This window comes from Ambystoma mexicanum, chromosome 6p (assembly GCF_040938575.1).
Source record: "Ambystoma mexicanum isolate Mex_15411 chromosome 6p, UKY_AmexF1_1, whole genome shotgun sequence".
NCBI lineage: Eukaryota > Metazoa > Chordata > Amphibia > Caudata > Ambystomatidae > Ambystoma > Ambystoma mexicanum.
The window spans coordinates 483,431,843-483,458,918 of NC_090935.1; the positions used below are offsets into that span (position 1 = coordinate 483,431,843).

A 27,076-nucleotide genomic window follows, 5' to 3' on the forward strand; every position below is an offset into this window, starting at 1 on the left:
TTAACACAGTACCGGTTGTTAGGAAAGATTGTCTTTTTGCCGATTTCCTCCCATATACTTATATAGGACACCCTTCTTTGCTTTGTTTGGACCCCTTACCTACCTTTTTTGTTCATTCTAATAGGGAAACTGATTTCCTAAAACTATCACCACGGAGAGACTGTCTTAGTAATTTTCTTGTATTTTTACAATTACACACATCACACTAAAGTGAAGTGTGGTTCGGATACTTTGCATTCTTTTTTTTTTCCAATAAAATTTTATTGAAAGTTTCACATGTAACAACCAACAGGAATCACAAAAACCCTGCTTACCCCCAACCTCTAAACCCCCCCCCCCTCCCCTGGATCCAAGAGAACAAGTGGAAGCTCTTCCGCCTCAATGAACTGAAACAGATAATAAACATTGGTGTGCCTCTGATAGTCCGACGAGACAATAAAGCTAAGATATAGGTAGTGTACCAAGGAGTTAGTGCGCGGCCCTCCCCAAGGCCTTATAGGTCCAAATCGTCCTGGGGGCGAATTAAACCCACTAGTTCCATAGCCTTGGGACACCAAGCCCGGTGTGCTCCCTCCTTCAAGTATGACAGCAAGTTAGACCAGTCTGACATGAACTTCATGTGGAGACCTTGAATCGTATAAGTAAGCCATTCCAGGGCTGACAAGGACCACAGCTTCGCCACCCATTCGTGTTCCAGAGGCGGGTCTTTTGATTTCCATTTCCAGGCTATTACCAAGGCCGCCGCCAGCATCATTATCACATAGAGCTTGCGGTCCGCTCTGTTAGATAGAGATGAGAGCGTGCCATTAAGACCCAATAATTCCCTCCCTCTATTAACGCCCATCTCTACATGTAATACTCGGGAGATGGCCTGCTGGACTAGCGACCACAAGGGATACATTTTTGGACACTCCCACCATATATGGGCCGAGGACCCTCTCGCCCCACATTCCCTCCAACAAAGCTCGGGCACCGCCCGGGACATCTTATTTAGCCTACTCGGGGTCAGGTGCCACCTTAGCATCAGCTTCAGCCAGATATCCCGAAGCTGAAGGGATCTCGTAAGCTTAGGAATCTGCGACCAGAGCTGCGACCACCCCTGCTCCTCTAGGACTCCTCCAACATCCCGCTCCCATTTGAGCATGTACCTCCTAGACCTCAGGGGTTCATTTTGCTTTATAAGTTTGTATATCGACGAGACCACCCCTCTAGGATACTTTTCATTCTTAGAACCTTTTCTATCCTGGCTTTTTGGTTACTTTTACAATGTGACTAGGATGAGCTGGTGTCAGCAGATATCTTTTTAGCCTGTTTTATACTTTTTACTCATGGACATTTGATCTTCAGCCTTCTTCCTGCTTTCTGAGGTCTGGAAATGCCATATATGGATTGCCCTTTCCTGGGGAAAGTTGCTGCTTTCGCAAGCAAAGAGGTGGTTTGTATGTGAGCCAGATGTAGGGGCTGGGACGGTCTGATCGCAGTACACATCCAGGTGCCTAAATCTATCTGGGCATATCTGCTGGTCCAGTGGATATCCCTGATTGGAAACGGACTGCCTGTTTGAATGGTGCACACCCTTGCCATAGGTGGGCTCCGCCGAGCTCCCTGCCCAAATCTTGCTTAAAGGGAGGACTTGTGCAGCCATTCAACAAACAGCCAAGACCCCCACGAAGACCAGCATCAAATCCAATGAAGTCCCGGCAAAGCCCTGCTTCTCTGTCTTGAAGTCAAGTAGGCCTTAGAGGGTGCTTTGACCCCTGTACCGGTGGGAATAAGCAGCCTAGACCCCAGCTTCAGGATCTGTACTTTGAGCCTTCAAAAGTGTCCCTGGACATACCAATTCTCTTCTGGGATACCACGCTGCAGCTGTTGCCATTCTGAGTGCATACTTGATATTTAGAGGATCGATCGCCCGTCACTACCTGACTGTGGTAACACCCGTTATAATCCATCTTCTCCACTCCCTGGAGGTGTCCCAAGATCCCATGCTCCGCAGAAATCTTCATCTTTACTTTGTTTCGGTGTGGAGATGGCAGGTGCCTGGAACTGAGAAACAAGCACTGTGAATAACCGAAACTAAATCCTGCGTCAAATATTGACCTTGGCATCTGCGCCTCCAGGGCCTCCCTCAACGGGACCAACCACAGAAGATAGTATCCCCAACAGATTCCTGAACCTCAGCAGTGGTCTCAGAAGAAAACAGTCAGTGGGGTAGGTTAACATAACTGTTCCTCCTACCCCAAACTCCCTGTTCTCCATAGAGTTGCATGGGCATAAAAGTCGTATCCCTAAATCGCTCTTTTCTGACTTTGGTCGGTGGAGGCCTGGTCAAGGATGCCTTCCTTAGGCCTATCCTACTGTCTGCGATTGAGTGTGTTTACTTACCTGAACTTCAATTTCCTTTTTGAACTTTGTATCAAAAGCACTGGCATTGTCCAATCACATAGGAAACCTTCACGAAAAGTATAACTTTGGAACTGATGATCTTTGGACGCAAAGCCTCCCAACCACCTGAAGGCTGGACTTACTAAGTGTTAGGGAACAGTTTTGTGTTTACTCTGAAGTGCTTCTACTGAACTTTATGCATGAGACTACTTACCTGTTTTACACTGGTTATTGAATCAAATTATTTCGATCTTCTCCCAAGGGTGAATGCATACATCAGTTTTATAGTATGTGTCTAGCAATATTTGCCTGAAGTTTTTACTTGCTGTGTGTATATTGAAAAGGCCCAATAAATAATGGTATATTTTTTAACTGGAATTATCAGTGTTCTCTGTGGACTCATTGGATGCTAGCCCACTCTCACAGCCCTCCTGAGTCTATGCCTTGCAGCTCTGCTACCTTACCTTGATTGGGTTTGGAGATCTGTGCCTCACTGTAAACAACAATAGGTTGGCCTCCCAAAATACACCCCCTGGGTCGATTTTGGAAATGCATCTGAATACCCATCTAGCAAAGAGACAAAAAAACCTCTGTCAGTGTTAAGGAAGTTTATGTACAACCCTTTGTTGAGAGATCTACAACCATTGACCTTAATAGGTAGCTGACTCCTGACAAGAAAGGGAAGCCAACCCTCTTAAATGTTGGCATTTTTTACATAGCGACAAGGCTCAACTCTTAAACAAGAACAGCAGGCTGATGCAAATGTATTAGTAGTGCATACACTATTCTCTCGAAAAATGCACTACACCAATATGCTGAATGTATAAATGTGTTATGTAACTCATCTCCAAGGGGTCAAATAAGCACTTGGTACATAATACATAGTATTACAAATACACAGTACATTGTAAAGAAAACCTCAGATAAGCACCCACCATAAAATAGCAGCAGGGAATAGAACAAGGGAACCATAACCTAACAAAGCAGGCAAAAATCCTCCAGGGCCTACATACACAACCCACCCTTTTTATATGGTAGGCCCTAGGCCAGGTGGTCCGCACCCGCCCATAGGCAAGGGCTAGGCAGAAAATGGAAGTAGACATTTTATTAAGCAGGAACAAATGTTCTAAAGGCCACTAAGGCCAACACCACTAATCCACATTAATTCTGTCCCTCTAGAGCACATTATTTATAACCCAAATGCACACATGTCAATTACATTTTTTTTTAAAAGGAATGAAAACTATTTCTACACGCAGCGCAATACTTAAAGAAACAGTAGCAAAAAACAGTCAGATTACATTTTAGCAACAATTACCAGTACATTTCACTTCCAGGATAAACAGTTGCAAAGTTACTAAAATTAGCTACAGTGTAGCAAGGAATCACTTTTAAAAGGGGAAAAGTCAGACTCACAAGAATAACTGATGACTAAAAACCCAGTTCCTAGAACTCCCTGAACACACTATGAGCGCAGGAGAAATGTCCAAGAGCAGGTAAATGCATCCAAAGCCACTCTCGCAGAGTTCAAGGATGGAATGAAAAGGTGCATAGAAGTCAAAGAACATAAAACCCTCACAAAAGTGTCTTTGGGTGTGCCTTTCATCACCTATTTATAAGAGTAAGCAGTAATGCAGGCAAAGACTACAGTTGATTAAGGATGTGTTCTGAATAGACCAGGAGCCAAGGTCCCCACTAACCACAGGGGTGGGAACATCAGACCAAGGACTGCAAGGTTGCTGAGGCACTAAACATCCTCATCTTTATTATACAGCGCATCCTGCAGATGGTCAATATGTCCAGAAGTTCATAATCCCAGTCAACCTGTATGGAGGTTGGCATAGCATGTTAATGCAAAGTTTTCAGAAGAGTCTAGAGCAGGGCATGCAGAGAATGAGGAGGAAGAGTTTCAGCGGTGTTTCCCTCTGTGGCTGAAGCAGCATGGGCAGCCCTGAAGGCCTACAAGGTAGAAGGCATAGTAAATGTGATGGATTTATCTTGCATGTTCGGTGGGAACATGGAAGCCTATGAGGCTACAAAGGCAATGCTGAATGGACAAGTGAAACAGCACAGCAGTTTTGTACAATGATGGACAAGTGTTTTCTATACAGGCAATAGAATTTGTCATGTAAAAGCCCAGTATTCCTAAAGAGCATGAATACTCTAAGATACTTAACCACTTGGCAAAACAAAGGATCAGGCATTTTTCTTCTGCTATGGTTTTAGTAAGCATCATGCTTCAGTGTTTCTTCTGACAACCCCCAGGGGAGAATGGCAACTCTCAATTTAGACAAATCTAGTCCTCCCAGGTAACCCCTAAGCCTGTTAAGAAAAAGGAGGTTCAAATTACCCAAGAGTCAGGCCATAGTGTCTCCTAATGAATCGTGTTATGTGTAGTAGAAGGGATCTTGAGATCGACTTGACTTCAGATGCCTTCTGACTCTACTAGTACGGAGGTAGTATATTTCGATTTGCTCTTTTTCTTATGGCCTTTAACACATACCAAAATTGTTCAGGCAACTGCCAGTATGCATGATTGTTACATGTTTTTCTGGTGCTCAAGAGAGCAGAGGCAGGGTGTCAAAGTGAAATGTCGCCACGCCGATTGTTTTGAAGGTGAGCTGGCATTTGTGATGCCAGAAATCGGGGACGATCAAGGCACAGACACTGCCTTCGGAAACCGCCTGGTATTCTATCATACCAGCATGCAAGCTCCAGAATTAGGATTTACAAGCATCCATAGCTAGTCTCTGTGTTTAGGGCTAGGGAATCTTTGAACAAGTTACTGTGTTAGGCTGTGTCAGCACAAAGAGGAGAAACCTGGTGTGAGGCTCCTAGATAAACACTGGTGAACCACATGAAAAAATAGATGTATCCTTTTATTGCGAGAGAGATTCCACAGACATGTATGTTGATGAAGAACATAAGATATGATGAAATAGACCTGTATCAAAAGGAGGTCTAATCCGTCATAAATTAGTTGCTACACATGACATTTTGACACAGCTTACTAAAAAACTGAAAGAAAAATGGGACACCAGAAGGGGGAAGTGGCAGGGGTCCTTGAAGTGAGCACCTCACACATCTCACACATCAAGCACACATCAGAATATATACAGTGTTCAAGACCCTCTTTAGTGAATCTCAGAACTGACATTCAGTATGCCACAAAGTGGGTGATTAAGGCAGAAACTGGCAGACTCACAAATAAGAGTTGCTAAGTGCTTTTCCCCTTACCCAAGCAAGTGTCACTTCGCCCTAGCAAATCCAGCGCTCACTCATGGTTGGGAATTGGTCTCCAAGTGTAAACTTAGACTCACAAGCTTTCGGTTGGCTAAACTTGCAGTTCTTCCTCCCACTCCCCCAACAGCAGGTAGTTGGATGCCGTTTTACTGACTGTTAGCACTGTACCATCATGAAATTGCCCACCATCTGTCTTCGCTCCTTTGCATTCCAGCTTTTCCGTCCATCCTTTGTCCTACAACCTCTGTGCACAATCCTCCTCCTTCCTCTCTATTCCCTCGAAACTATTAATTTTTCTTTCTCTAGCATGTCTCACTCTACCTTTCCTAGTATCCTACAGGACCTGCTCCCTCTGCTCTTAACTCGCCTCATTCCCTTGATCTCTTCACTGCCTCTGCTGTTCCCTCGGTTCTTTCCAATCCCCCATCCTATCTCAGCACCATCTATGCTTTCAGCTCTCGCTACACCTCAACCTGCACTCTTAGTACTATTCCGCTCCTGCACCTTCAGCTTGCTCCACACCACCACCTCCTTATCTCTTCTCCATGCTGCTTTGCTACTTCAACAACCACTTCCATTTTCCCTGTGCTTTTATAGAGCCTGGATACCCCCACCTAGCCTGAACTAGGATCCACAATTTGCACCAATGGTTTGTAACAAAAAACTTCAAGATGGCAGGAAGGCCTATTAAAGCATCAATCACTACACAACCAAATGCCAAGAACAAAGCAACTGCTCTGTTCTTGGGATTGGTTGTGTAGTGATTGAGCCTTTAACAGGCCATTCTACCATCTTGAAATTTTTCTTCTCATACACACATGGTGGAGTGCACTGCAAGGGAGCAGTTTCAGGGCTGGCCACTGCTTCGGAGACTTCGTGGGCAGTGGCGGCCATGGGAGCACAACCCGTTAGCAATCTTGACTTCCTCATTCTCACTCTTCGATGTTTGCAGGAGCGCGTAGGATCGTGCCGCAAATGCAGGTTATGGTGAAGGATTTAAAAGCCAGCATAGGGAGAATCACTGTCGAGATCCCAAGCCCCAGATTTTTTTGAAGGTACCAAGGGCTCCGCCCCCAGAGTACCTGGCTCTGGATCATGTAGCGGGCGGATGGTTGGGTCCCGGTCCGCCCTCCCCAGACTGCAGACACATAGAATAAGGGGACCAAGTGATGCTATGTTTTTGTTTATAGACTTATTTATCCACCCCTAAATCTAGAGCTGGTTTCCCTACCTCAACACAACTAAAACTCAGGCCTCTCAGGAAGTCCAAAATGACAAAAGGAAACCATACCGCCCAGTTCAAAATCCTATTCTACCACTAAAATAAACAATAATAAAGTTTGGATTCTGCTTGTGAACGAGGAGAATTACTCCATTCTCCTGGATGCAAAGTGTCTCAAAGACGTTACAAGCGCTCAACATAAAAAAAGTTACATTAAAGTGCCAAGCTTTTCATGACAAAACAGTTCTACCGGATCCTTGTAGAGCTAGGAGAATGGTTCCTTTCTCCTAGCTGGTTCCCCAATGTTCCTTGTAGTTTTCAACAAAACGTGTAGTTGCTTCAAGGAAGTTTCAACACATTTTGCTTCCTTTACACTCTTTATCCTGTCCCCAATGGGACAAAGATGCTCCAAGTTTTCGTTGAATCTTTTGTAACTGTCTGTCCCCTAAAACGATCTATTTCTTCTAGGGTTTCTCACTTTATCAGGTGAACCCTGTCCCCTGCCGGACTTCTATTGTTCCGGTTGGCTTCCCCTGGGGAACGCTTCACTGGCTTCGTCAGGTACCTCGGGTTTGTTCCTTCTGATCTTTGTTCCTCTTTCACCTACAGGCAGGACAGGCGATTGACTCTTGACTGAGCCGGTGTTAACCGAAGAGAAAAACGAAGGACGAAAGGACAAGGTGTGGCATCCTTGCTATAAGAACTAAATTATCCACAAGTTATTGTTCTCCTGTCCTTGTGGATTCCCCAGGATGTTGTGGGAGCCTCCTTGAAGGGCGTGGCCCTCTGTCGTTCTGCAGGTCACCACTTTTCATTTGGGGAACTTCAAAAGGATAGTGGTCTCTGCTTATGTGGGGTTCCTCTCCCCTGCTTCATTATAATCATCCTGTGTCAGGCTATCCCACTGTTGTAGCGTTGCGTCTGGTGTGTTCTCCTTGGAATGGCCCATCTATTCCGTGAGTGTTCTCTTCAGACCACTCCTGATTAATTCTATTCAGGATCTGTTTCTCTTCTCTTTTGGTGAATCTTTGTTTTTTATTTTACCGCCTTTTTCTCAAAGTTACTTGTAGCAATGTTCTGTAAAATTTCTTGTGCTCTTCAGGTAGATGACAGATCATGTTATCTTCCTCACATGGTCACACAGCATGTCCATTTATCATATTCAATACTCCTGCTGAATAGGGCCTGGTTGCTTGTTCAGCCACTGGTATTTGATGGGGTGTGTGCCAGTTCCAGACCATAGGCTCCAGCTGCAACCGGTCGTGCCACCAGCACCGACTGTTTCAACTTCTTTCCATTCACAAGCAACGTTCAACGGCAGGCGTTTATGTTCTGCTGCACCGCCACCCATTACAGGCGGCACCACCAGGCCGGTTCCACTCTCTCAATGCACCTTCCCTCGATCGATATGTTGAGTGGGCTTCTGGAATCCGTTGTCAGTTCTTGCTTTCAGACTGTTTCACAGTAGATTCACGCTGTCAGTCTTGTATTCCTCAGAAGGGTTTGCCATCGACCGCCTGAGCTTTCTCTCGGCCTCTCCACTGCCCTTTGTTCTCTGCTCACAAGATCTTAGTTTACCCTCTTGTGCTTTCTCTCTACAAACTCTCCACCTCGCTGTGTCTATGTCCTGAGGACCACCAAGACATTGTCTTCTACTCTTGTTCACCAGCTCTTCCTTTTTCTTTCAATACCGAGCTTGAGACCATGCTCTCTTCTCCTGATATCACCCACCTTGTCCTTCTTTGCTGTTTGATATAAATAGTGGGGGCTGCCCCGGTGTAACATCAGTCCAATTGACCACAGATGGTCAAACACTCTTAATGCTTAACCTTAACATTCTTAAGTTCTTCTTCGTCCCTGTATTTATTGTATTAGAACCATCTGACACTTCACAATAGCACATGGTTTCGGAGTTTATGATATCTAAAGGAGGTTTGGGAGTTGTCATTACCCTATCGGTTTGAGATTTAAAAGGGATCATTTCCCAGACCTACATCCGTATCCACAGGAGGGGAGTTGTTCCCCATGAGGTCCTTTTGCAGGTTTCTTCCCCTAGGAGGACTATCGATTTGCACCCTCACCTCCCTAGCCTCATGGAAAGGGGCTCCCCTCTGGGGAGAAGTGACACCATCTGAAGGATTGTCACACCCCACATACCGCCTCATGGCCAGGCCGTAGACTTAGTCACAATATCGAAGCTGAATTTGCATTTAACATTATTCAATATCCAAAACACACAAGTATATATTGTTCATTTGTTTAACATAACAAATATTCTGAAACAATGGGTCTTACCTCTATCACTACCATTGGAACTTAGGACAGTCTCAGTTACATTAACATCATGAACATAATCTGAAAAAAAATTGCATGATTAGAAATGTATATATTCTATTTATGAACACACATTAAAAAACAGTATTTTCATTAACAAATGCACAGTAGTTAATCTTTGCAAAACCTCCCAAAGACAACAACCCACCAGGGATTTATTACATCGGAAACCATCTCAGACCTTTTAGAATAACTACAATCAGACAAGCAAATGTCTCCAACAGTTGCTGCATCTGTCCAACATCCAGTTACAGGCACTGTGTATTTTGCGGCATGGTTTCTCCATTTGTATTGGTCAAGAGGCCAGGTTTCCTTGTCATCTCAGGGTGTTATGCAGATTTGTAGAAGGGAGCTGCGACAATATTTCTCAATAGGTGTGAAAAGGCCTGTAGTCAGGCCTTGTCAACAGGGGATGGAACACCCCTCAGCTGGGGGTGGGAGACATACCAGGAATAAATCCAGAGCCAATCCTATCCAAGTTGGATGGTGATAGTTTAGGGCCCCAATTTCTGTCAAGTCCCTTGTGCCAGTCTGTTTTTGAGAAGTCAACCCATGTCTCAGGCCATTCCTGTATGCCAAGATGCTCAGTCTTTCTGTTCTTTGCAGAGACCAAATATAAGAATGGGAAACTAGCGAGGGAACTAGCCTATGAGAACCGTCTTCGAGCATCACACAGCAGCATCAGAGCCCACAATCCAACCACCAGCTCCTCCATCTTCCGAAATATACTGTTGGCAGAGAACAAGTGGAGGAGGAACACCATTACAGTGGATGTGTATGGTAGCCAACAAAGACATGGAACAATGCTCCAGGTTGATAGTATCAGCAGCCACTACCACCCATGATAGACCACCAGGAATGTGTATAACGCAAGCAGGGACAGTTTCCTTCCTGGGCCGCCATTGTTTCGCTGCCAGCCCTCACAGAGGAAATAGGCGGGGCTTATCCCCTTCTTGTAACATTATCTGCCATCATAACATCCTGGGTTGGAAAGTCAGGCCAGATTGTCCAGGGACACAGAGAAGGAGGGGTATAACAGTAGGCAATATGAAGCAGGATGTGTGGCTATTGTGTTAGTTTAAAGGAGAAGGAAGGAAGGAAGGAAGGAAGAAAGAAAGAAAGAAAGAAAGAAAGAAAGAAAGAAAGAAAGAAAGAAAGAAAGAAAGAAAGAAAGAAAGAAAGAAAGAAAGAAAGAAAGAAAGAAAGAAAGAAAGAAAGAAAGAAAGAAAGAAAGAAAGAAAGAAAGAAAGAAGAAAGAAAGAAAGAAAGAAAGAAAGAAAGAAAGAAAGAAAGAAAGAAAGAAAGAAAGAAAGAAAGAAAGAAAGAAAGAAAGAAAGAAAGAAAGAAAGAAAGAAAGAAAGAAAGAAAGAAAGAAAGGAAGAAAGAAAGGAAGAAAGAAAGGAAGAAAGGAAGAGCTGAGTGTAAAGGAAAATTTCTGAAGAAAGTGAGGTATTGGCTAATGAGCGAGTGCGCGTGCTAGTGTGGTTTGACGAATCCAGGAATGTGTCCCCTCTGCCGAAGGGGGAGCCACCCTCTTTGGGACTAGTGAGGTGAGCCTGCTATGCTTAACACCCTCTAGGGGGCAGTGCAAGCGTATCCCACTGGGGTAGCCCTTCAGATAACAGGCAATCCCTGGCTAGGGATTTATGTATCCTCCCTAGCCCCCAGGAACTAACAACTTTGTTGGTTATAGACAAATTTACCCCAGTGAGACATGGCAACTGTATACAGGAATGACTGTGGTCACTGGCCCTTCCACGGCACCATAAACGCGTGAGGAGAGGGACAGAGGAATTGCCCCTCCCCATTCTTGCTGGGAAAATAAAGATCTCATCAGCTGTTCTGAAGAGAAGAGCTGTTTGTGGAGCAGAGGCCAAGCAAGCCTACCCCAAGCCAGGGGTGAGGGGGGGGGGGGATTAGGGGAAAGGGTTTAGTGACGGGTGAAAGCAAACTGGCCCCAAGGCAGGGAGTGAAGGGGTTGACAAAGCAAACCGAGACACCGAGCTAAAGGCGGGGAGCAGTCGCAATCCAACCACAAGACTCTCCAAAAAGATTGGCGGGTGAAAGAAAATCGACCCATAGGCACGGTGACGGCAAGCAAACCCCAGGGCAGGATGAAGAGAGACCCTAAGCTGGGGTGAAAAGCAGCCCCCAAGGTGGGGTGAAAGTAGGAAAACCCCAGGGCAGAGTGAAAGCAAACCGACCCCAAGGTGGTGTGAAAGACAGATCCCAAGACAGGGGAAAAACAATCTGACCCAAAGACGGGTTGAAAGCAAGCCCCAAGGCGGGGTGAGAGACAGTCCACAAGATGAGGTGCCAAACCTGAGACCCCCCAGAGAGGGGTCAGAAGCAGGGAAGAACTAAGTGCAGCAAAGCTCTTGAGTGAAAAATCCAGATTAAGTTTTTGGGTGGAACATATGGCCAAGTTAGCACCCCAAAGGTGAAAGCAAGCCAGAGATTGAGACAGGGTGTTTGGGTATCCCAGAGCAAACAGACTGATTTGAGATTGAAGCCCAACCCCAAAGAAGGGGATTAGCTCCATTAGGGAAAACTGGTGTTCTGGTGATAACTGGGCAATGAGGCAGGAAACCCTGGTCTTTTGGATACAAGACATTTTGGTGCAGTCAGAAACCAGCCAACATTCCTTTGTGTGGGCAACAACCCTTGTTGTATTTTTGTTTAGATTCTCTTTCTTTGCATAAAGTAGTAGGGACAGACATCAGGCCAGAATAGGCTTTAGGATGGTGGTTGTGAGTCAATTGGTATGGATCTAAAAAAGACCAAATCCAACAGGATGTCTAAGGAACAATCCTCTCATACTTTAAGACACTAACAACTAGATAGAGTAAGGACAGTTCGGAATTCCCAGAGGGAGTATCGTTTGAGAAAACAATCTGCCTTTAGGTCATCAGCTTTAGTACAAGACATACTCTAGACCAGGGGTGCACAAATGATTTTGTCAGAGGGCCGAATATACCTTGAATGCTGCCTATAGCGGGCCAAAAGTAAATGTGCGAGGGGCGGGAGGCCTTTTCAACCCCCAATCTTTATTAGACATTGAAAAAGAATACCTTTTGGGATGTGTGTCGGTCTTTATTTGTATTCTAAACTTACATTTTGTAGTACACTTTTTCCATTCCACTTTTATCATTTCTTTCTTTGGAAAGGACATACTGGCACTAGAATAAATATGCAAAACATACAGGATGAAAAGACTGGGCTTAAACATTTCACAAGTTATGTTTGTTTAGATTTGGATGGCACAAACTCTGCCATTTTGCACAGCAACAGGCACAGCTGTAATTGAGCAATGAACCACACATATTTGGGAGATGAACAGTGAACCAGACATACTTGATCATTGAGAAACATTGCAGCCATGAACCTTACTATGCCAGGTATGGGTATGCTGGTGTTCGCCCAGGAACATCACTGTGGCAGGTGTGGGCACCCTGGTGCTGTTCCATGAACATACCTATGACAGACATGGGCACCATGACACTCTCCCACGAACATCACTAGGGCAAGTATGGGCACAATGGTGCACTTACATGAGCATCACTATAGCAGGCATGCATTACTATGGCAGGCCTGGACACCCTTGTGCTCTCCCATTAACATCACTATGGAAAGCAAGCACACAATGGTGCACTCACTTGAGCATCACTATAGCAGGCATGCATCACCATGGCAGGACTGGACACACTGGTCCATGAACATCACTATGGAAGGCAAGTGGGACCACAGTGATCTCCCATGAAAGTCACTATGGCAGGCAGTGGCACCCTGGTGCTCTCCATGAACATCACTATGGAAGGCCTGGACACATGGCTGTTCTCCCAGGAACATCAATAATGCAGGCATGGGCACCCTTATCCTCTCCCATGAACATCACTATGGCAGGTATGGCTATGCTGGTTGCTGGTGTTCTCCCAGCAACATCACCGTGGCAGGTGTGGGCCTCACACATACAGAGCTGAACCCCCGCGCCCCCATCCCAGCATACAAACTAACAAGCATACACCATGCACCCCTACAGACCCTCACCCCAGCATACAAACTAACAAGTAAACACCATGCATACATACACCCATACAGACCCGAATGCCCACCCCCCAACTCAGAATACAAACTAACAAGCACACACAATGCATATATACACCCATACAGACACAAACCCCCCACTCTCCCAACTCTGCATACAAACTAACAAGCATACACCATGCACCCATACAGACTCCAACCCTCCCACACCAGCATACAAACTAACAAGTATATACCATGCATACATACACCCATACAGACCCAAACCCACCACCCCTGCATCTCAGCATACACTGCCCATACACACAAAAACAAACATACAGGCATGCCCGACGCATCCCCCCAGCCTGCATCTCAACATACACACAAAAAACATACACACCGGCAGACCCGACACATCTCCCGCACACATACCCTTCGTGACTCGTAGGAGCTACGTGGTGCGTGTGCACTGAGCCAATGAGGGTCAGTGTTTTGTCCGGCCCGGAAGAGTTACAAAAAATGTTCCTCATGCAGGGCGGCCGATGTGCTTGCGGGCCACCCTCCATTAGGAAAGTCTTTGTTCCTTTCAGGCCGGACAAAACAGCACAGCAGGCCGCAACTGGCCCGCAAGTTGTGCACCCATGCTCTAGACAGTCAGAATCAATCTTCATTACATACTCCCCTAGGATTAGGAGCGACTAGGTTAGGGAAGAGGTGCTAAATAAGGCAAGAGAGAGGGACTGCTCTAGGGTCGAAGAATAGGCAAATTAAAACCCTTGGACCGCCTATGAAACAGTGATTATTGTGGATTTCTTTCCCACGTTTTAGGCACGATTTAAAATCCCCAATCGTTAGTCTCTTTATTTTGCCCCCTCTCTTTTGAGATGCTTTTACTTGTCAACAGATCATTGTAGTTAAATTCAGCCAGCAGTCCTGTATGCATTTTGATGGCCAAAGGAAATACTGCGCAGTACCAAACAAATAACCACAAGCTACCTTTCATTGGGACACTTCCCAGTCAATTTCTCAAGACTATTGCTTCCAAAAAACAAGAAACCTATTAAGACCGATAGATTAGTGAGCCATAAGTATTAAAAACATACATTTACAAGTCGTTTCCTGTAAGCAGAGATGACATGCCCGCAATAATCCAGCTGCACAATGAAGTAGCGAGTGAGAACAGCCTGTAAGATCAAAGTAAAAAGGAAGTAATACTTCAATGGTTTTTTCCATTGGGAGGCTGTTCTCGAAACAAAATAATAACTAATAACTTGTTTTTTATATAGCCCTACAAACCTGCAGGTATCTAAGCGCTGCAATAACAGTTGGTATTATTATCCCACTGCGTGGTACTCAATTTATCGACCTCGGGAGGATGAAAGGCTGAGTTGGACCTGCCGGGATACGAACCTGCGTCAGTAGGCTACGCACAGCTGTCAGAGCAAGCGCTCAACTCGCTGTGCTATCAGACTGGCTTACAATATATTAATATTGTTAAGACTATACCAATTAAAAAGGCAAAAAGGTGACACATGACATTAGTGCATAATCTTTTCAGCAGACTCATCACTCAATGAAAGAGTTCATCTCTGAAGGAAAATCCATCATTGAGAGAGTTATTCATATTGTATACTTTCAAGCACTATCAAGGCTTCCTTAATATTCTTGAAAACGTCAAAACAGACAGCCACAGAACTGAAAAAAGTGCTACTGAATTGTAAACTCAGGCATGCACAATCTCGCCACTCCACCTCATGCCATGCACATCTCCCTAGTAGTTCCTTCAACTCACCATATAAACAGAATCAGAAATAAAAACAGCTTAGAGAGACCATCCATAGTAGTAGGTGCCCACAGTGCTTTAGGCATGACTTACAAAAATTACTTACATCTGCTTTTCTCTCATCCTACTTACAAAAGGAGCAAGGATAAGAGCTGCATGGCTGGCTATCAGTATAGCCTTAAATAAACAAGCGCTGAAAAGTACCAAAACAGGACACAAAATAAGCAGGTGCTAGTTTATCAGCTGACTCATCGAGTACAAGATGCATGGTTTTTAGAGAATCGACATGTCAAGTTCCAACTGTTTGGGATGGGGTTACAAAGTCATTAAGCAAAATAATGCCCATTCAATTACTAGGTGAGGAGCAATAAAATAAATTCATTACCACCTGGTGGATGTTTGCTAGTCTATGTGAAAAGCGCTGAGTTTAGTTGAGTTGGCAAAAAACGATAAAATCAGAAATGCTAAGAAATGACCTTCTCATTGGCAGTCTTAGCTAATAGGACAAGGAATGAATGACCACATACCCCATACAATCTGCTGGACAGTGTAAGAATGAATAGTACTAGTATGAATGACAACAGCTTTTTTGTTCTTCAGTTGGCACCTTTACCAGCGTTCAAATGAACCTCTAAAGTGATTCAGTTCATAGACAGTCCTTCAAAAGCTCCCCATTAATTAAACCCTGCATGTTCTTCTAAACTGCATCCTAGAGTAGAACATTAAAAGTTCCTTTCCATATAGACGAAAACTTTCATTCTAGGGTAAGGCTATCCCTTAGATTTGTTCAGCCTGTTCCAACATCTCCACAGATCTCTGTGAATACAGTAAACAATCACAAGCTATGTGAGTTACAAGATGTTCCAAGAAAATACCTACAATACCACTTCCTGCCACAACATCCTCTTCAATGTTCTCTATAGCTCAGATGACAAATCAGAATATCTAGGTTTTCCAATTTTTGTGAATAAAGTTATTATTTTTTTTTTTAAAGTATTTTATTGGTTTTTTCAAGAAAGTGAGAAACATTACAAACTTACAAGTGTGGTAATAAAGAAACGATACAACAAAAAAAAGTAACGTGAGAACAACCAAAACAACAGCAGTCTACGTGTAGCGTTAATTATGAGATGTTTGGTGGCAAGTAAAAATTATAGTTCCGATGTTACAGGAAGCGAGGGGAACAGATTCGGGTAATTCCATCTCTGTATCAGTATGAAAAATCGGGTATTGTAGGACGCTACAGTCCCTCAGGGAGGCTTATAGTCTGCCTTGAAGCGCATGTCACTCAGGAGGGCTTTCCAGGAGTCCAGGGTTCCACTTGTGACTTCTCCGCTGGTTGTGATCCCGTCTTGCCAGGCCCTGGTTTCAGCAGTCGTCCATCTCGCCAGTTCACTCAGCCACCGAGCATGGCTGGGGCCCGCTGGAGTCTTCCAGGCCATCGCTATTGTTCTCTTGACCAAAATGCATGAGATGTCCATTAGTTTCACCAAATGTTTAAATTTGCCCGGTCTAGGATATATACCTAGTAGGCACTCTCCGGGCGTCCACTCGTATCTTACCATGCCAGCTTCTGCGCAGGATTGTTTGGCTTTGAACCAGAGTGATTTCACTTTGATGCAGGACCAGAACATGTGGATCATGTCTGCCTTGTCATTTCCGCACCATGGGCACGTCGGGGGTATTTTCGGGTTGAATGAGGCAATCCTGTGGGGAGTCATATATGTCCGGTAAAGGACATTCAGCTGTATTTGTCCGAATCTGGAATTCCGGGACACTTTCTTGGGGTAGATCAGTGCTCTCTCCCATTCCTTGTCAGTAAGTGGTGATTCAAGATCTGCCTCCCATTTCGCCTTCAGTGCCTGACCTTTGGGGTTAGGCTTGTCTATGAGTCTGTTGTAAAGTCTGGAAACAGGTCTCCATCCATCTGAGAGGTCGTGCATTTCCTGTAGCAGTGGGTCTGGGGTGGGCTCTTGCGGCCAGCTGTTCCACTGCTTCTTAGCGATCTGTTTGATCCTGTGGTACCAGAGGAACTGGCCCTTGGATAGTCCTTCAATGTTCTGTAACGACTCGAAGTCCCTGAATTCCCCATCAGTGAACATGTCTCCCCATGTATATATGCCTGCTTCCTCCCATCTCCTGGGAGTGGGAAGTTCCGCCTCCGACTTGCACACATCCACCATTATGGGGTTATCCGGTGAGTACGGATGTTTCACTTGCCTTATGTGACAGGCCCTGGCCCATATCTGCCTGCCCAGCTTGACAATCAGCAGAGTTTCGGGAGGTAGCCGAGGGGGAAACCATAGAGTTTCTTTGGGGATTAAGTTTGTGGAAGATTGCCTGAGTAGTTCCAGTTCGGCCGATGTGTCATCTGACAGCCACTTTGTAATGTGACTGAGCTGGGCCACCAAGTAGTAAAGGTGAAGGTCTGGGAGTTTTATTCCGCCTTCTTTATGTGGGAGAGACAGCGTGGCCAATGTGAGCTTGTGTCTGCGCGGACCCCACAAGAAGTCCTTGATGATGGCCTCTAGTGTCTTGAAGAAAGGCGGGCGAACGTAGTGGCAAATATTGGCAAAGTAGTACAGGAATCGAGGAAGGATTATCATTTTGGCAATCGCCGCTCTACCCACCATTGACAGTGGTAGTTTGGACCAAAATTTGATTGAACGCCGAAGGCCGGTGACTGCTGCTATAGTGTTATGTTCGTGTGTGAGTAGCGGGGTGTGACCCACATTGATTCCCAGGTACCGGAACTTGTCAGGTTGCCACTGTATTCCGATAGGCGGGAGGTCGTCTACTGCAATGCCCCTCAGGCTAGCTAGGGGGAATGCAGTTGATTTGTGTCTGATGAATCGTATCCCTGAGTACTTTGCATAATTGTCGAGAACTTCTAGCGTTGTGGGTGCGTTGAGCTCAGGGTTCCTCAAGTAGAGAAGGACATCATCCGCGTATAATGAAATTATGTTGTAAACGTTGCCCACCTTAATGCCCGCATCAAAAAACTGTTGGCGAAAGTATATGGCTATTGGTTCTAGGCCCAATATATACAGCATGGGCGAGAGTGGGCACCCCAGTCTCGTGCCCCTTTGTATTGCCCAGGGTCCCGAGACAATTCTGCCTGTTTTAACCCTTGCCATTGGCGAATTATAAAGTACCTGGATCCATCTGATGAAGCCCGCACCAAAGCCGAAGCCCCTCAAAACCTCCACAAGCCACTCCCAGTCGATAGAGTCGAAGGCCTTGATGGCATCAAGTGACAGTATCGCCAGGTCCTCCTCTCGGTCGTGGGTTTCGGCCATGATGTGTTGTAGTCTCCTGAGGTTGGCCGTGGTGTTGCGTCCTGGGACGAATCCATTTTGATCTTCATGAATTATGGATCCTACCACTCTGGCGAGTCTGTTGGCTAATATAGAAGTGAGGATCTTGCTGTCGTAATTCAGCATGGCCAAAGGTCGATAAGAATCACAATCGGTGGGTGACTTGTGCGGCTTGAGCATTGGAATAATTATGGTCTCTTTCATGGTGTTGGGCAAGATGCCATTTGTGTAGGCTTCTTGATAAACTTCATACAGGATGGGGGTGAGAATGGGTTCGTAGGACTTGTAGAATTCGGGCGGGAGACCATCACTGCCGGGGGCTTTGCCATTAGCGAGCGATCTGATGGCCGCTGTCACATCTTCGGAAGTGATTTCCGAGTCCAGTTCCTCCCTCTGCTCACTGGAGATTTGAGGGAGGCCTATCTCCTCCTATCTCCTCCAGTGTTTCGATTAATTCTGCGGCGGGCACCTGGGACTCGTGGGCATACAATTTGGAGTAGAACTTAGCAAAAGTCTCGTTGATCTCCATCTGCGTCTTGTATATTACTCCTTTTTCGTCCTTTATCTCCGTTGGCAGGTGTTTAGGGTGTTCCCGCTTGCAGAGCCAGGCAAGCAATCTGCCGGGTTTGTCAGACTCGCTGTGGGATCTGGCGGTATGTGTTGCGAAGTCAAATTTCTCCAGTCTGACCCATGATTCCTGACATTTTATACGGGCCGTTTTAAGGATCTTCTCGGACTCTAGTCTTGCGATCTCTAATTCCTAAGCCTCAAGAGAGGACTGTAGTTGTCTGCGGGTTCCGCCCGCTCTTGAAATGATTTCTCCCCTGGTAACCACCTTCATGGCCTCCCACAGTGTGGACCAGGTAGCCACCGATCCCTTATTGATTTCGACATATTCCTCTAGCTTCTCAGCAAGGTCCTCTCTGAACTCAGGATCATCCAACGCTGCTGTAGGCATCCTCCACATGGGAATTGGAGGTTTGGGTCCACGCAGCTGCCAATGCATGGCGAGCGGGGAGTGGTCGGAGATCGATCTCCCCAAATATTCAGTGGATGTGGCCAGTGGAGATTGTTCCTTATCAACGAACAAGTAGTCGATCCTTGTGTGGACGCCATGTGGAGCTGAGTAGTGTGAGTAAATTCTGGCCTCCGGATGTTGCACTCTCCAGATGTCTACCAGGTTGAGCTGGTCGAGTGTTTCCGTCAAGGAGGTGGATGCGGGATTGCTTGGCTGAGGAGGAGGGCGCGATCTGTCCTTGCTTAAGTCCATGACGCAGTTGAAGTCTCCCCCCCACACGAAGGTCCTGCCTCGGTGTTGTGCCAGTCTAGCACTCAACGTGCTTAAGTATGACGGGATTCCATGCTGCGGAAAGTATGTGTTAATGAAGCACACTGGGGTTTGTTCTATGGTGCCCCACATTGATGTATATCTCCCTTCCTTGTCAGAATCCCAGCCTTCTAGCTGGAAAGGCACATTCGGGTTCACCCATATCAGTACGCCTCTCGCATATTTGGAGTAAGGAGACCCCCTCGTGATCCCATCCCATCGATCTGTTAACTTAGACATGGAGTCCGCTGTAAGGTGGGTCTCTTGTAATAACGCAATCGAGACCTTCTTCCTCCTGAGGTAGGACTGTATGCGGTTCCTTCTGAGGTATGAAGCCATTCCCCTCACATTCCATGTCATCACAACAAGTTGCGACGCCATCGGGTTGGTGATCTGAATTCGTCTTGGAGTTCTGGCCCGCTGGCACAACGAACCACAGGTGGCGTTCTGCGGGCGGGGGGCCCCTGGTTCATGAAGTCTTGTGTCGTAACTTGCCACCATCTTGTACTTTACCAACATTGATGATTCGTAGACTGCAAAACCAACTAAACTAATAACATAACGCAAACTGGTGCGCCCAGCGACTACAACACTGTCGCGGTGCTCAGGCGCTCTCGAGCCGTCTAAACCCATCCGGGAATCGGGCGTGAGCTGGGTCGGGTGGTGAACTGGCCCAATTGGATTTTCTGCTGGGGGTAGGGTTGGTGCGAGGCGGCAGGGCCGTGCGAGGGCCGCTTCCGTAAATTAAACTGTTGTTTGGATTACCTGCTGGGGTCCGGTTACTGGTGGTGCGAGGAGACTCGGGACTTAATCATCATTCCGAGGAGGATCCTTGCCATCGGCTAGGTTATCTTCTAGCCACATATTGGCCGCCTCCGGGTTTTCGAGAAATATCGCTCGCCCATTATAAACAACTCTCAGGCGCGCGGGGTATAGCAGCCTGTATTTAATGTCCAGTTGGCGAAGCTTCGCCTTGATCGGGACGAATGATTTCCTTTCCCTCTGCACTTTCTGGGTGTAGTCGGGGTAAATAGTAATTTTTGAGTCCCCCCTTTCAATGGGACCTGCTTCCCTGGAGTGCTGTAGGATGGTTTCTCTATCTTGAAAATTCAATATTTTGGCTATTATGGCCGTGGATGCGAGCCGGGGGGAGGACGTCTCTGGAGGGATCTATGTGCCCTTTCGACCGCAAAGCCTTGGGTTAGTTTTCCGGCCCCGATCTCTTGTAACAGAAGGGTTTCGACATAGGATGTGGTGTTTAGGCCCTCTGTTCCCTCTGGGATACCCAGGATCCTGATGTTCCCCCGTCTGGCCCGTCCTTCGGCTTCCTCCGCCCTTTCCTCCAGGAAGGCGACCCTCCTCTTTAGATCGGAGACTTCGGACTTCAGGGTTGTGGTGGCCCCGGACAGCTCCGTCGTGGAATTCTCGACGGTCGTTACCCTCTCTGTCAAGTTGCGGGCATCTTGGCGGATGAGTTGTATGTCTATTTTGAACTCAATCTTGGAGTCAATGTGGGTTCTCAGTGAGGCAATGGCATCCAATATCTGAGAGCGATTGTCGTTGACCTCCCCTTCGTTCGGATGAGTGTTTTCGGAGAGGCTAGGTCTGGACTGGGTGGAGGTCTTCGCCTTGGTCGAGACAAAGGAGTCCATGGTGGCGGCCCTGCTCTTGTTCTTGGTGGCCATCTTGAAGCCACTGGACGTAGATCGCCGAACATGCAGGGGCAAGTGCGTGCCCCGGGGCAGCCGAGTCGGGGAGCCAAGTGCGGCGGCCCAAGGGTGCGGTGGTGGTCAGGGGGCCACCATAGGGTATTATGTAGGCTCACGCACCTTGAGTTTCAGGGCCCCCGAGTGCTTCGGCTGGAATCAGGTCGTTCGGGTGATGGCCGTGGGGCGGGGTGCTGCTTCTCAGAGGTGGCGAGTTTCTCTTTATGTGATGCCATCCAAGTGGTTCTAGTTGTAGTCCGCGTTGCATAAATTGAGCCAGCCCAGGGGTAACGGAGTCAGGGGCCTGGGGGCCTGTGTCGATTCCGAACCAGTGTCAGACAGGGGTCGGCCTTGTTGCCGATCCCCAAAGCGCTCCGTCAGGGGACGCTGGTTCAGGGGCTGCGTGAAGCTGTGCCAGGCGCCATCTTGGATCAATGCGCGGCGGAGGGGAGGGTGGGATCCGGAGCCCGCTCTTCCTCACGGGGGCTCCGAAAATTCCAGCACTCGAGTAATTCCTAATGGGGAGCACTTCCCCCACCGATGCGTGCTTTTCCGCTGGCTGCAACCACTCTTGTACCGGAGAAAAAGGATCAGGAAGCGGCGTCTCGGCCGGAGCCCGGCAGATCAGCTTCTGCCCTCCATCGGCTCCAAGCCACGCCCCCTGAATAAAGTTATAACAGGGTGATAAGGACAGCAACCACGAGAACAACAGAAAATACCAACAGTCCCTCAACCTCCTTGGACCAGCAGTTCCCTTCAGTTGATACATTCAAATTCCTGTCGGAAAAGCAGTAGTAAAACCACCCAATGCCATGTAGGCTATCCAGGAATTTGAGAAGAATATAAATAACTCCAAGGTATACTACTTTGGTGACCCAGGAGATTGTGTTACTGTCAGAAGTGATTATAGATGTACTGGGGCAGAATTCTAATTTTGGACTTACATTTGCTAAAAAATGTATTTTGTTGCAAATCAACTTTCCAAATACAAATGATATAAAAACATTCTTAAATTACATACATTCAGCTTTACAACAGTTAAAATAATCTTAAAACCACATATCCATTATTGCATAGTAAATCACCATCTATTCCGTAGGATTTCATGTTAAGATGTGTTAGGCAGAACTGCATGCAGTACCCTCTGGGACCACCAAATACAATTAGGACTACAGGTGTAAGCAAAACCAACAGTTGGTATAAGTCTGTACTACACAGTTTTGTGGTAGCGAGCTGAACAGCCAGGCTTATCTCAAGGGGGAACGTGAGCAGTAAAAGGATGTTATACAGAGGTATTACAATCACAGTGGTTCAAGTAGACACTTACAATCAAGGTTTCTTGGTAAAACACTTATTAATTTATTACACAGTCATTTAGAAAACATTCATTAGAAGGAGGCAACTTAATATCATACACAAATACACTTCAGTACCAAACCAATAAGTTTCTAAGTGTTAAGGTGAGAATCACGGGAGAGTTGCGTACCTGAATTCCTGGTTGATCTCGACGGGGCAGCCAGACTGACAAGAAGAATTGGTGACACTAGCAACCAGCCTCTCCTCCACCCAGAATGGGTACTGGGTAGAAGATGGGCCGATTCCCAACGCCACAAGCTGCTCTCTCCTGTTTTCAGTGACGTTGGAACTGTGCAAGCACAGACAGGAGAAGTTGAAGTAGCGAATCCTTGAGGTGGCGAGGCTCCAGAGTTCAAAGTAGTCAGGGGAAAACTCCAGAAGAATGGCGCTGGATGCTATAGTGATTGAGAGTCCAAAGAAGAGAGAGCAGTACTCCAGAAGCTGGCACTGGATGTTGTAGAAGTTCAGAGTCCAAAAGAGAGGGAGCCGTACTCCCGAAGCTGGCACTGGAAGCTGTGGTAATGAGAGTCCAAAGGAGTGGGAGCCATACTCCCGTAGCTGGCACTGGATGCTTTGGTGATGAGAGTCCAAAGGTGAGAGGGCAAGCCCCAAGAAAGGCACTGATGGTATGCCACTAGGTACAGGCTTGGCCAGGGAGACCAAAGCAGGCAGGAGCACTGGGCAGGCTAAGGGAGAGGAACCAGGAAGGAGAAGGGAAATCTAACTGGGAACAGTGGGGAAGGAGAAATGCAGGGAGAGAACCATAACTAACCCAAGGGGAAAACCCAGAAGGCAGCAGGAAGGAGGAGAAGGGAATCCAGAGGCAGAAGTCAAAGGCAAGGCAAACGCTGGGCAAAACAAGGGAGAGCGAGTACACGATCCGGAACAGAACGCGTTGAGACGCAATCTGCTCCCGATCCTCTCTCTCCCTTTATGGGCCGCCGGCACCCGCGAGGCCTGGAACGCAAGCCTGATTGTAGCCGGGCGCCGGCGGACCCAGAGCGAGGCTTGAGCAGCAAGCTGCTCCAATCCTGGACAACCGCTCCACGGCGCACGCGCGGGACTGCGACCGCGGTCTCCCGCGCACGCGCCGAGGAGCTGCAGCCCATGTCCCCGGAGCTCTCCCCCTGGCGCCTGCCCAAGCGCGAAAGCGCGAATAGAGGTGCCAGGAAGGAAGAGCGCGAGCAGCGAACCCCGGTCTCCCGGTAAGCGTGACACTAAGTACATAAGCTCCCCTGAAATAGGATGTAAATGGCATTTCAGTCACTTTAAATAGGAGGACAAAGGCGCAAGTTAGCAGAATAGATCACAGATACGTTCTTAGGCAGTGCAAATAGTTTTAGTTCACTAAAGGGCTCGATTCAGTTCAATAGGCCTGGGCCAAAGTCAGTGGACTGGTGTCTTGAATAGGAAAGAGCAGTTCTTAATATGAAGAACAAGATGCAGCAGAAGACGCTGGTTCCAGACAGTTCCTGAAGATCTCACTGTTCCTGAGCCTCAGTCGTGGGGACAAGTGGGAGGACGTCGGGGGACTCCTGCACTGCATGGGATTGTCGAAAAACGCTGACAAAAGTTCCTTCAATTCCAGTAGCTGTAATTCAAGCACAAGCTGGTGTCCCTCTCCCTGGTTAATCCTAACCAGCTTTGAGAATGGTATCCAGGTGGTTTACGAGTTGATTGGTCCCACCAACTCAAAGGAAGAAGTTGTCCTTGAAGGGGCTTCTCTGTCAAGATGAACTTGCCATTTCAGACCTGCAGCAGGGCTTCACCGGGCAAACCAACGGTCCAGGAGTTGCAGCAGCAGTCCTCTTCCAGCTCTTCTTCGGTTCTTTCGTTCCAGTGGTTGACTCTGCCATCCAGTCTAAGAGACTCGCCTTTTAAACATTGTTCTCCCTTTCATTCCAGCCTAGCTGCCACTCACCCAGCAGTGTGACATTTCCAAAAAGAAATGGCGAAAAAAGAAGATCGGGACCTGTTTAAACAAAGGGCCTTAAGGCACCATCCTGAAAAACATGGTTCCTGCGATTTTTAGCTACCGGTGTTCGCGGTCAGGAAAAGTTCATTATAAAATCACTGCCACCAGCCATTTTGATTGAAAAGGGTAGCATTTGACTGCTACATGAGTTTCTAGACACAGGGGATACTAGGTAACCCCTCCAACACTCTATAGGAAGGTAGTGTGTGCTGGGTCTAGGAATTTAAAAAGACTAGTAAAGTCAATTTAACCTTACATTCTCTGGGAAACAGTAGTTTATCCCAGAGAAGGTAGTTAAACCTTTGGGAAGTCTAAAAGACATCCATGTGTCACTGCACTGAAGGTGCTGTGTGACACACAAAGAGATGATGCCTATGGTGTTATCTAAAACTCCATAATCTAAGAACACAAGAGTAAAATGCACATCAAATTAATTACATGAAAGAGTGGGAAAAAAGGCTCACACTCTTTCCTGGTAAAAAAAAAAAAAAAAAAACAAGTTCTCAAAATCCAGCAAAGTTGCTGGGGTCTCTAGGGTGAAGGGAATTAGCACATTTATGAGAATTCTCCCCAACAAGATGGGCAACTCATTCCTTCTTTTCTACCACTTGCATGCTTAATCTATTTATTCTTTCAAGTTATCCTTCTTTCCTCGCCTACTTTCTATACTTATTATCTCCCATTACGGTTCTCCATTAAGCTCAATATTCTCTTAATATCTTATCACAGCCAAGTTAAGAGAAATGCTTTGTGCATTCTGAATCTTCATCCACATAGTATCTTTATCTAATACTCTATATTCTATAAAAATATTTCTGAAAATATTCCTTTCTCACATTCACCAATGCTTCAGAATCAATTCATGTGCCGAAGTGTCTCTATATATTTTCCACAATATCTACAATTCTTTGATGCTGTTTTGTTCTTGTTCCATACCTCCATCCTTACTCTAGTAAGCAATAAATCAAATCTAAACCTCATTACCTTTATTCTGTATTCTATATCAGGGTACTTCCGGCAGTAATCTGGTATATCTTTCCTTTTTTTTGTTTCAAAATATCCTGTTTTAAATATCTGATATTCTTCACACTCAGTTAATGTTTTTATCCAGTCTAAATCCCATACCTTCCACTTAGCCTTATTGGAATTATACTCTTATAAGCTCATTGCTGACATCAGCTTTATTCATTATTGTTACGCTCACCTGGTCTCTGCGGAGGCGTTGGGGCACGGTTGCAGCCCTCTCGGGGTAAGGTCAATTGGGTCCAACTTCACCCTCTGCACTTAGGTGGTGACTGGTGGTAATAGGCGATGCTGCTCACGACTGCTCCTGCGTGGAGAATAGGGGGCGCAAGTATGCCAGCTTGTGCGCCTGATCCCCTTCCAGACCCCTTCACCCAAACTGTGGTACCCGTGGGATGCGCTGTCCATGGAAAGCTCACCTGTTGATTAGTTTTGGCGAGCACTACGTCCTGCTGCTTCTGGCAGGGGTGCTTGTATAATCTGGACCGAGTTCCTTCACTGGTCCTTTGCACGTGGTAGTCCAGTCCTGCTGCGACTAAGCCACTATACTTCAGGTAAGTGTTCCTGTTTGCCTTTGTCTTTCCTCATCTGTTTTTGTTGTATTGACAAGTTTGTTGTCTTGTATTGCTGTCCGTTCCACTTTTGATGTTTGCTCTTTTTCTTTCTTCCCTTGCAGGTGATGTTGCCGGCCCTGCAGAAGCTGCGGAGCTCGAGGCGGCAGCCGGAGGGAATGAGGAACGAAGCTGCAGTGGTACAGTAGCTGGCAAGTTGTTAACTAGGGGGCTCGCAGGGTTCAAATGCGGAGCGGCCCTAGGACGGATGTTTTAACTTTGTCTTTCTTCTTCGCAGGGTCCGAGTTTGTGGATGCGGAGTGTGGTGCTGCGGCGTCGGGATTAAGATCACTGGATGTCAGGAGATGAGTCTGCAGATGAAGCGATGAAGCACCAGTTTCCTGGTGGCGAGTATGCAGGAGAACGCCTGGTTTCAAAGGTAAGGAAACAAGTGTCATGACCCCTGCCCCTGGCCCTCACAATGGCAAGTCAGCCTTCCAGTTAGGGCCAGGTCAAAGGCCTTAAATCCTCATCCAAGACTCTTGGAGTCAGTCCTGGCACCTTTGGTGCCAGGCGCATAACCATCATGAAGACCAACATTAGAATAGGACTATTTCATTTGGGGGGGGGGGTTCAGCCAACATGGAGGCACACACATAGCTCAGTTCCAAGGAACTGAGCTATGCTGTCTAGTCTTTTGGGTGTGGCAGGCCTGGGACTACTTTACCTGGACTACTTTGGGTGTGGCAGGCCTGGGTTCCATTTTACCTGGACTACTTTACCTGAGACTATTTAAACCGCACCCAAACAGCAGAACATGCTTTGTGT

At 46.7% G+C, this 27,076-nt stretch overlaps 1 protein-coding gene across 3 annotated transcripts in view; it reads right to left on the reverse strand.

The window, feature by feature from the left end:
• Positions 1 to 27,076, reverse strand: part of SLC38A9 (solute carrier family 38 member 9) — a 1,177,634-nt gene that overhangs the window by 699,834 nt on the left and 450,724 nt on the right. For all 3 annotated transcript variants that reach the window (XM_069627285.1, XM_069627284.1, XM_069627286.1), the window contains one exon: positions 9,146 to 9,205. In XM_069627285.1, the coding sequence (XP_069483386.1) occupies positions 9,146 to 9,205 (60 nt within the window). The remainder of the gene's footprint in view (positions 1 to 9,145; positions 9,206 to 27,076) is intronic.